We start from the raw sequence: 12,007 nt of genomic DNA on the forward strand, positions 1-12,007 counted from the left end.
AATTAAAATGGGCCTGAGTCGAGCATGGGAGCCAACCAACTTGCTGAAAAACACAACTTATACTTGTATTTATTCTTTCAGGGGCAAATGCATTTCTTTTAACTTAGTTTTTAAAATGGCAACATGGAGCATTTAAAAACGCTAAAATGAAGTATAATTCCACACTTAAGGGGCATGGTGACGTAAGGATTCCCTTTGATTCGCGATTATAAACTAGACCAATTAAGTAACTGGCTGATTTAGATATTAAGCAAGTAGGCTCATACTGTGACACAAGATGGTGATGCCATTTGAGAGACTATAGCAGCAGTGCGAGAACTCCATGGAAAATCCCACAAATAGATACTCCATCCTTTTATCGTATCTTTATCGTTGTTAAAAAACTCATACATAGCATTGCAAAATTACTATTTTACAAACATAGTAATAGATCACCTGCCCTGAAGAGGTTGCAATCTACATAGCACTTTAGTGAGGGGAGCACAACACACTTTACAAACTAGCCACACTTCTTATTTTCAAGGTGCCCATCATCATGGTACCTAAGTGTGTGTGTGTGGGGGGGGGGGGGGGGGAGGTGCCATTGTGCTCTCAGAAGATGGCTCTCCACAATGATGATCACTCCCACTAACCAAAGAACCCAAATCTCTAGCTTTCGGACAGTGTGCAGGGCTCACTCTTTCCACAGGTATGTGACCGAAGGGAAAGTGTTAAGGACGATAATTTTGTTCACGGGAGGGTGGGGTGAGGGGGAGTGCCATTGGTTGCAGTAGGTGGGTTTTGAAGATGGGGAAGGATACAATATAGAAGAGCAGTGTGTTTTTAAAATATCCTGCACCTCTACCCCAATGAATCAGCAATGCATTTTATGAATTCAAAAACTATGTATTGTCAGGTTTTGTTGTTTGAAAAATTATGACAAGACATTAAACTCTACAATGTCTTGGTTTGTATACAGGGTTCAGAAAACTCCTCAAATGAATTAACACAAGGTGCTGATGTAGATTGCTACAAAATCCATATAGAGGGGAACAGGAATAGAGGCAGGAAGGAGAAGAGGCATTCAATGCCTTCTTTCCCAACAGAAGAAAAAGGAGCTCTCTCTTACTCATCCTCTCTCTGTGAATTTGCCAGTCTCAGTGTGCGAGCTCATTAACACTTGTTTGCATTTCCTGCAGGTGACGTACAAAAATCAGGAAATTACAATCTGAACGTTCCTTCTTTTCCTCACACAGATCCCAAGCATTACTTTTTCTTTTTTTACTATTATTTGTTTAGATATTTTGTCAGTTTTCTCTCCTTCACATTCAACAGAAACACAATGCAAACTAACAGCATCAAGCTAGTGCAGTGTCTAAGAAAAAGAGACATGCAGTTTGCTGCATAGCTCTAAAGTCTTTATATTAAAAACACACTTGTCTATAAAGTCAGTGCATGCAGCCCTGCGTTGATCTCAACTGACCCAATAAGGCTGACTCAAGGAGCGGTGGATGTGCACTAGCTTCATCAGGGATATTGAAATACACCTCTACCCCGATATAACGCTGTCCTCGGGAGCCAACAAATCTTACCATGTTATAGGTAAACCCACATTATATCAAACTTGCTTTGATCCGCCAGAGTGCACAGCCCCCCCTCCCCCCCCCCAAGTGCTGCTTTACCGCGTTATATCCGAATTTGTGTTATATCAGGTCGTGTTATATTGGGTAGAGGTGTACCTCTAAGAACTGAGCTGGGAAACTGCTGCACCAAAGCCAGTGGATGAGAAAAGGAAGCACAAACATAGGAGAGGGAATCTTGTGTCCAGATCTAACTAGGTAAACAAGAGCAGTGATATCAAATATTAGTCTTTGCTTTGACTAGAAAGAGCAAACTGAAATGACCCCCTCTCCCAAACCTCACACTTCAATATGTGGACTAGCTCAATGCCTGAACAGCGCACTGTGAAATTCCTACAAACATCCTTACTCACATAAGATGTTGTAAGAGTACGAACTGTTATTTATAGAGATCTTAGCACTTGGGAAAAAAAACAAACAAGAAAACCACCATTTGGAGGGTTAGGATGAAAACCACCAACCTCTGACAACCTATTTCCTCAAAAATATTGTTCAGCACCAAATTAAGAGTTTGTAACATGAACATATACAGGAATGTTCTTAGATTTTTAGTCAACTGACTAATATGATCAGATATCAAATAGAGGTGTAGCACAGGTGTTTCCTTGGTCTCAGTATATATCCTCAAAGTGTCTGTGCTCTTCACTAAAGACAAACATCTTAACCAAGTGATGCACTAAAATAAATCGATGTATGTCCTCACTTCCAGTAATTCATCTTTGAGATTTTTCATATCACATGCAAGGGATATCAGCAGTTCCAAGTCGAGTCTTCAGAGGCCTTAGTAACATGGGTCTTTTGTCATTCCTTCTTCCACTGTCTTGAGCCAACAGTACTGCAAACTAAGGCCTTAGCCTACTATCTGACCTGTGGCTCATACTGCACGGTCAGGACCTTGCTAAGCAGAAGAGAAGATTGTTTTCTCCAAGGTGATGCTGGGTCACAAGCTTTTCATGTCTGGGGACCAGGAGGAGGAATATAAATAAGCATGATCTTGACAGACAGGCACAGAAAAAGGGAGGCTCTCAAACATGGTTCTTCGTTCTCGGATCATGTAATTTTAAGGTGGAATCCTCACCTATAGCTTTTGATGGATTTCCTTCTGGAGCATTCAGAATGCTCTTAAATCCAGAGGGATCATCCATAATATCCTCCACAGCTACTTTTTAAATCCAGGTTGCAAAGATTTTAGAAGATCAGAGCTGGTTTTGGTTGTTGTTGTTTGGGGGGGGGGGGGAAGAGAGAGAAAGATACTCTTTTTCTGGGGGTGGGAAGGTTTGCTGGATTTTTTTAAATTCAGAAGTTCTAACATCTCAAATTCAAGTTGTTTAATCTTTATTTACATGCAAATATTTATCGGTTCTAGTTTATCATTCACTGCCACAACTGTCTCCAGCTAGCATAATTTTTTTATTGGTCTTCTAAGAATCTTCAAACATTGTTTTGTAAGACAACGAGCATGTTTTGGCCTTTTGATAAACCAATGTACGGTTGGAAACACTGGCATGGAAGTATTCTTATGTCGTTTTAAAGTTTGTCACTTTTCAGCATGGTTACAATCAAGAAAAGTTTAATAGCCGAATAACATGCACAGATGCAAACATTTTGTAGAATAAGGAGAAGGAAGCCAACTGGGAACACAACTATCCTGCTTTAAAGCCAAACCACACCTCCTGGACTCCCCTCTCAACACTCACTGCAACCAAGTGAATTGATATTCTCTAGATTCCAAAGAATCTGACTACAGAAGGGATGGGAGAAAACAGAGAGACAGATCTAATTTGCATTCAGTTCCAGTTTTTCTGTCAAGGCAGGAAAATAATAATCAGAACTAGATCAGAACAAGGGGAAAAAAGGCAGCTAAGCAAAAGCATCAACTGTGCTAAAAACAAGTTACAGATAAGCTAGACGCAAGAATCACCAACATCGAACATCACATCATTTGCTTTGGTAATGATGTGGCTGTAAAGTGAGCAAACTGCTCAATCAAGTTAAACAGAGTAGATGAAGGAATTAAATGACAGAGATTCATTCCTGCGGCAAAAGCCAAATATCTAGATTCCTAAAGGTATGGACTCTCAGGACTTAACCTTACCCTCCTGTTAAAGGATCAGACAGTTTTGCAGGTGGAGAGAGGAGCATGCAAGGAGCCTTCCTCATGCCCTCTTGTGCACGCCACTGGCGTGTGCCTAAGGGGTACATGATACCCCAAAGATTCTGGGAAGGAGCTAGGACCATGAACCTTTCCTTGAGAGACTGGATCAGCCTGCACCATCCTCTGGCACGCCAGCCTGCTTGGGTGGGATGTGCCTTCTTAAGCACTACTTCCCTGCGTTCCTCATAGGGCAGAGAGGTTCTACACAGAGCCATCGTGGGCCTATGACCAAATGGCACAATTTGGTCAGATGTGTCTTGCAAAAGGGATAAGAACTCTACTCAGAGCACCTGCCCAACACTGCTTCCTGATCTTTGCGAATAGTGGATGGAGGGACCAGACCTCAAAATAGTCATGTGAAAGTCACTAACACAGCAAGTTTAAAACACACAGAGATGGTGTAATTCAGGAAGCAGCAATATTTTGTTCTGAATTACTACTGTATGGAACTACAAACATGCATTTTTATCCTATGTCATTAAACATCTACAAAGGGATGGGGAAGAACAGCCATTTACAGACTCCCAAAGAGGGATCACAATTCCTGGGAAGATTGAATTTAGCAACTGATCCAATCACATGACTCTTAAAAACAAGCATTTTAGGGGCTGGGTCAGTGAATCTGTAATGAGCTATTAAGCTTTTGCAATTCAAATTAGTTGGTTTAAACCCACCCCAACTTGATAGTGACTAAGAGCTACAACAGGCTGCTAAATAGCTTTTACTCAGTATGTCAAATAAGTCTGGTAGCCTATTGGGAACTGGTTGGAAAGAACAACCAGTATCAACACGCCAAGATTCTCAGCAAAAGCCAAGGACTGAATGGGCTGTACAAACTGAAGTATACTTCTCACGGTCCAAGGTAGTCCCTCCAGGTACAATGACGGAGCTGTGCAAGAGAAGCTTGGGCTGGTGCTGTCCCTCTTCTATGGCTACAGAAGAGGCCCTTCTCCAGAGGTGCAATTCTGCACTTCTCACAATATACCAAATATAAGAAGAAAGGCATTTTGAAGAGTAGCATTTGCCAAAGCAAAATGGGAATGTCACTAAAAGGTCACCAATGGAATCTACACCCTCAATGGGACTGGTCTCCAAAACAGACTAGAATGGGGGTGGACAAGGAGAATGATTTTTTAAACTTCCTTGTGTTAGTGAAAGAATCAATTTAATGAAAAAAGAAGCCACTACACACTAACAAACTGCCTCTTCTGTAATGTATATGTAATAGAGCTATACTACAGAGAGATTTGGTAATATTGTGTATATTATCCAAAGTATTTCTGCTTAGCTTGAGGAGAGCAAGTTTTTTTTTTTTGGAGGTCTGTATACTGACAATAGTTCAAGGTGGAATGGGCAGGATTTTTGTAATTCCACACAGCAGATTTCAACATATTAGCTTCATATGGACTGGATGATGTTTGTAATCCAAGGAACTCTGCCAGGGGGCCTTTTTGCACTGGAACATATTTTAAGATCCTCTAAGAAGGACAGGATCAGACTTTGTGATTTATCTTATTTCCACTTAAGAGCTTTGTTACTTGCCTCTTGCAATGATTCAAGCACTGAAAATACCTTGGAAGAGCTATCTTGGTGTAGCTCTGTGCTTTGAGCATAAGCCTGTTGAATCATCTGCTATTGTGCAGTTTTATTTTTGAATAGGTCTATCTACTTTCGTACTGGGCATCAACCCCACTGTGGTATTTGACCAGCAATTGAATGCTGGGACCAGTTGGGAAGCTTGGTGAACTGTTTTTATTTAGCACACAACTAAAATTATATGGGGCAGGAGTGATCGATTTATGAGGAATGGTTAAAAACGAAACATGCATAGTTTGGTTAAGCAGCACCTACGTAGGAGGGAGGGGACAGAGAATGGTCGACAAATATATTAAAGGTGCAAACATTAAGGATGCAAAGGAATTATTTAAAGATGTAACAAGAGGACAAACTTCAGGATAGAAGAATTTCCACTGAATGTTAGGAAAGCTTCCGGGGATGTACTGCGCCGTAAGAGTGGAAGGGAAGTGGCAGAAGCCCAACTGCTTGGAGTATTTAAAACCTGACTGGACACAGCTCTAGAAAATGTGCTGAAGAGAAAAGGTCTTGCCCTGGCTGGAGAGGGAATCAACTTTCAATCTATAATATGTGATACAGTACATCTATGTAGGCTGTGGACCCTCACACAGTGAGTACTAAACAGAACATTATGACCAGCAATGAGACATGTGCACACGTTAAAGCTTTCCTTAGCAATACTCCCCTACTGCAAACCAACCAGAGTGTGGAAGAATACTGCAAATAGCTAAGCTGTTCAGTCAGGGAGCAGAGACATCAAAGGCATTACAATCTGAGGAATAAGCAATGTGGATTTTTTTAGAAATTAAATATACATTACACCTAAACTAAGCTGTCATGGATAAAGAACAATAGCACACGATGCAAAGTTCTTTTGTAAACAGCAATGGCACTGTCTTTACAAAAATTAAGACTGATAACAGGATGGAGTGATTTCAATCAGGAAGCCTTGATTTACATCTATTTTAATCTTTTTTTGCTTCTGTTCTTTGTTATTTTCCTAAGGAAAGGTCGAGTCTCATTGGCTGGTAATCATTAAAACATGTTGATTTGTAACTAAATACAGACTTTAAACTAATTTTTCACCTAATTAGGAGGATATACTATATCTATACATGGTCTTTTAAGTAACTTCATAGCTTAAGATACATTTATTCTGATTCTTAATATTTACATTATGATAGAGAACAGTGAATGATACATTATTTATTAAATGATTAGTGTCAAGATGCATTTGGATGGAAACTGGAATTTAATTAAAAATGCACAACCCATTTTTAAATGATCTTAAATGTGCTAGATATGTAATATTTATCAAAACATCTAGGTTTAAGTTGGTCCTGCCTCAGCACAGTGGGCAGGAACTGATGACCCCTTCCAACCCTAGATTTCTATGATTCTATGTTTTACATTTAAAACTGATTTATTAAAACAAAGTATTATTTATAGTTAGCAAACTGAAATTATCCCAACAACCATGTCCTTCAAGATTTAAGAATTAGCAGATCTCATCCTCACCCCTCCATTTTTATTCATATATTGAAAGAGGAAAACAGACTTTCCTGCTTTTTCCAACTCCAATAGGTTTCTCAACTTTGAATGAAGTAGTGATTGAATCGAAATAGTCACTCGACTGAAAATAAATATTCTCTCTGCACCTACAGCTGTCAAAAACTGGTTTGGCTCTTCAAACTGTGGTTCCAGGTGCTTAACCAGACATTTCTACCTGTTCAATAACTTGACTCTTTAAAACTTTGGCAGCAAACATTTACTACTTGAATAACTGAACTGAATTTAAATTATTTTAATAGGATTCTAATAAGTTCAGGCCTTAACATAGGTTGTCAATTTCAAATTTAATTCTAAATAAACCTGTATTTTTTTTTTTTAAATCATTGATTTTTATCCACTCTGACGATAATACTGGCTTGAGGAGCCAGCCAGCCAGCTCACAAGACAGAAGAGAAAATAAACTGGTCTGTGAACAGCAGAAGGAATATTAAGCTGAGCCGTAAGAGACCAGGAGAGCAGAACATGTTTTGCAACTAACAGGGACATTTAAAGTTGGGCTGGTCATTTTCGTTCTTGCATTTCACACCATGTCTGACTCTAGTAATTCTACAATTCCTCTTAGGATACAAGAATCAAGTAAATTATTATTACTTCTTTTCATTTAAGACCTGCTAACTTTCTTTCTAATTCTTCTGCTGGCATTAGTAAACTTAAGAGAACTTTCTACCCACACAACTTCACGGACTAAGGACCACTTTAGTAGACGGGGGAAATCTTGCTTTTTGCCCCAGGTACCACCCTTGACGTTGCCCCTTCGCAGTGTTCTAAGTGACTTGCACAGAAATAGGCACCCATCAGTTTTGAAGCATGAGGTTAAGATGTCTAACTCGTTTAAAGCTGCAAGCTCTCCATGTATAGCTTTTTAAACTTCATCACAATAGCTAAAGCTGCCCATAGTAAGAAATGGAGAACAGTCACTTACATACCAAAAAAAAAAAAAAAAGCCTTGGTTATGTAGTCTATTAATTACCTGTATACCTAAAAGGAACATGCGACAAGTGTATGAAACCTGGTAGCAAGACATAGGAACACAGGCCATAGAACTGGAAGGGATCTCTGGGGGCATCAACTCCAGTTCCCTGGTATTGCAGACAAACCCATCATATAAACTCCTTCACATAAACTAAGCAAGCTCCATTCTAATGTTTCCACCATTCAGCACAACCACTATTTTATTACTTGCTGATGGTAGAACACCTGGAGGGCTTAGATGTTTCTCTTCCTAGGCTGGAGTACCTCCTAACAGACTTTTTGCAACAGCCATGATGCAGGACTTCCTCAAGGGAGGAATGGCGGATGTAGTTTTGAGAAGAGAATCCACCTCTCATTTCTGAAGAATGATCTCTTTTCCCTTCGTCCCATCACACACACACACAAATCTGTTCTAAAGATGTTTCACTTACCTCTCCCATAGCCCTTCCCTCCAGAGCTAGTGCTTGAAAATCATGGTTCAGTTCATCCATTGAACGCACCTATTATAAATGGAGGAGAAAAATATGAGGCATTGACTATATTTCATTCCAATTACAAACAAAAAGGTAATCAGTTTATAATTTATTTTTTTCAGACATAAAATGCCAGTGAACCTTATTCTTTATTAAAGTACATCACAAGGCTGTTTAGGTGCAAAATATGACTTACCTTTACAACTCTTAAAATCTGGATTATATTTTCTACCAATTCTACACATATATGCAAAAGTAAAAATAAGCAATTCTAAGAGTGATTTCCCTTGCTACAGTAGAGATTAATATTGCAAAAAGAGCTGTATTAATATCTCTGTGCACAAGCAAATGAAAAAATGCAGAGGTTAACGTGATCTCCTTTAGAAGACAGGGTAGAATCAACATTCATAATATTAAACGATGAAGAATAAAAACATTCTGAAGTAGTACACTAACATTTAAAATCAACAGGTTGGCAGTGTATATAGCATAAAATCATCAGCATTAAACAGCACCTCACCATCTGAGCCGACAATGGCTCCTTAATAAAGTTTATCTGAAAAGAGTTTATCTGATCCACACAGATTGGTGCCACACATTCTGCCTGAGAGGGATAGAAAGAGCAAATTCAGATGCACAATGTTAGTTTTAAAAAAAATACTAGATTCTCTGAACATCCTTATACTACTCCAAATTTTACAATAAGCCTTAAGGAATCGGTTACAACGGTTTCTTCGGCAACTTAGCAGGTCCTCTGATCAAAGAGTTGGAAATCACATTATAAATAAAAACTCCTCTCCCAAAACAAACCGTTTAAAAATGGTTTTGCATAGTGAAACATTAATAAAGGCTTTCAACACAAGAACTATTCAGAGAGAAAGCACAGTTTGTAGTGTTCTAATATTCTTAGCGCTTACACAGCATTTTTCATCTATACAACTCAAAGTGCTTTACAAAGGTGAGTAAGAATCACTCTCCATATTGCAGATAGACAGACTAGGTACAGTAGGGAAGCAACCTGCCCAAAGTCATAGTGTGTAAGTGACAAAACCTAGATTCAAAGAGAGGTCTCAAGACTTCCAGCATATAAAATGTCTCCCTAAAAGTAGGAAAATGTAAACTAAAACCTTGGCAGCACAGGCCTGATAGGCACTCATGTACCGTGTCAACAATGTCACCAAACTTTTGCTCCAAGACTTGTTCTTTAGATTTTTCTCACGCCCAACTCCTTACAAGCATCCAGAATCATCTCTGACTCTGTGAATCACCTTCCTTTCTTCCACGCTTAAGTTCAAGGAAGAAGAAAGGTGGCAGCAGCAGCAACCTTAAGGAACTCCACCCTTGGAAGCCTGTCTAAAGATGAAGGAGCCAACCTCAACACCCCTGTAACTCCATCTCTAGGAGCATGGAACTACAGCAGGACGAGATTGAGGGAGGAATCTAGGGGAGTGGGAGACGGATATTATTTTCCCTTGACTCAATGTATTAATCTCAAAAAGCTGGAGAGGGGGAGAAAAACTGATAGAAGGAAAAAGTTATAGCCGGAAGACCCAAGGAATTAAAGGAAAGAGGGAGAGAGGGGATAATGGCACAAAAAAAGAACTGCAAACAAAATACAGAAAGAAAGATTTAAAATGAAGAAGTGAGGTAAAGGAAAAAAGCAAGACAACACGTACTCTATAAGTCTATATTAGGGATGTTCCAATATTTCAACGTGTCTCTGTGGGCAATTATCAGCAATACAAATGTACAAGATCTTTTGAAATTATATTTTGAGAACAAAATATTGACTCTTCTTTTGGCTCACAATCACTGGTCAAAAATATTCTTTGTTTATGGCACCGATACACGTAACACTAACTCTGGCGCAAAAATACAAAAGTCAATATGCAATTACTGAACTCCAGGAAGTGTCATCACAGAAACTTACATTTAAACTACAGGTAAATCTCCCCTATAAACACAGGTTTCAGAGTAGCAGCCGTGTTAGTCTGTATCAGCAAAAATAACAGGAGTACTTGTGGCACCTTAGAGACTAACAAATTTATTAGAGCATAAACACAGTTTACTTCAAACAATCCAACTATAACAACAGACTAGGGCTCCAGTGTTGCAAAGGTACATGTAACTTAACTCACATAAGCAGTCTCATTGAGTTTAATGGGACTACTTGAAAAAGTGACTTGTGTATGTTTGCTACAGGGCTCAATAATCTAATCAGATATTCCAGACAACCAGGTACCAGAAACTAGCAATTTCCTCAATGATTACCAAGTGTAACGCGCAGCAGTTAACATGTTCTTATGTGAGTGCAGTGCTAATCTTTCAAAATTGTCAGGCCTAAAAATTCAACCATCTTTTAATGATCCAAAAGAAGCAGTATTGTTTTAAAATTGAAACTCGATTCAGGAGCGAGAGGAAGAATATCAAAACGTGGGCTGCAGCACAGATCAATCCCCCAGCTGCAAACCTTAGGCACTGAGAGCTTGTGTGCAAGAACGAAGCAAGCAGAGTGGGAGGGGACGGAGGACAGAGGTGCATGCATGCCTGAATCCAACAAAGCTGACAGGATTCAAACTAGACAGATCAGCCTCTACAGTTCACACTTGAGTATTAAAGGGGCAATTAGTAAAATGGTTCCAGATATTTGGATGGTACATGAGCAATATTCCAGCATTCCCACGGACTTTGTTTTCAGTTTTTACAAAAAAAAATCCTGGGTTTTACAAAAGCTATTAGTTGGTTTTTTGTGTTTTTTTTTTTTTTTTTTAAACACTGATTTTTGCCAAATTCTGGACCACTCAAACACATGAAAATACTGATTATGTTAACAAAATCCAATACACTACATTGGGTCGATCTGTTTATGCTAATAATAAGTTAGTCTGAGTGTAAATACCAGGCTGCATATTGAAGTAAGGCAACGCAGTAGAAGACATGCGTGTGTGGGTTTACGTCAGTGCTCAAGTCCTAAAAAAAGAAGTACTGAACTCCCTGTACCCAGCTCCCTGATCTGGAAGGAGGCAGCCAGGTTTGGGCACCTTGGAAGGAGAGATGGTGGCCGGATAACCTGGGTGGACCCCAGGGTAACCCTCTGGACCTGGCTCCCCACTCTGGAAGGAGAGATGCTGGAGGAAGCAGCATTGGGAGACAGAGACCTTCCTCCGCCTCCTCTGGACCCACTCCATAAGGGGAGAGAGCAGCTGTATTCTCTTTTTGTGGGAGGGGGAGGTGGAAGCTTAGTGCATGTTGCCTCTGTAGACCTAGGTTCAAATCCTCCTTTGGGCCAGGTAAAAAGCAGCTCAGTGGTAGCTCATGGACACTTTTCCATCTCACAAAAACAGGCAGTAATAGAAACAGCAAAGATGACCACCAGGATTTGGGTGCAATGGCAGGAAAAAAACCCATTATGTTTACAAAGCACCTATTGACTGAAGTCTAACTATTTCCATTACTTAACAAGCACCAAATTCAGAGGTTATTTTCACCATGCTATTCTCTTTTTAGACAAAATTCAATAAATTTAGCTTGAGAAAAACTGGGTAGTAGGACAGCATATTGAAATACTGTATGTCAAGGTTCAAAAAAAAGATTCAACATCCACCACTGTCTTGCTTCCTCACACAAATCAGAAATCCAAA

The 12,007-nt window shown here is 39.5% G+C and overlaps 1 protein-coding gene across 1 annotated transcript in view; it reads right to left on the reverse strand.

Moving 5' to 3' along the window:
* Positions 1-12,007, reverse strand: part of PUM1 (pumilio RNA binding family member 1) — a 126,079-nt gene that overhangs the window by 80,338 nt on the left and 33,734 nt on the right. Inside the window, exon 3 of the mRNA XM_065421820.1 lies at positions 8,325-8,393. Within this exon, the coding sequence (XP_065277892.1) occupies positions 8,325-8,393 (69 nt within the window). The remainder of the gene's footprint in view (positions 1-8,324; positions 8,394-12,007) is intronic.

This window comes from Emys orbicularis, chromosome 23 (genome assembly GCF_028017835.1).
Source record: "Emys orbicularis isolate rEmyOrb1 chromosome 23, rEmyOrb1.hap1, whole genome shotgun sequence".
In the NCBI taxonomy this organism is placed as follows: Eukaryota; Metazoa; Chordata; order Testudines; family Emydidae; genus Emys; species Emys orbicularis.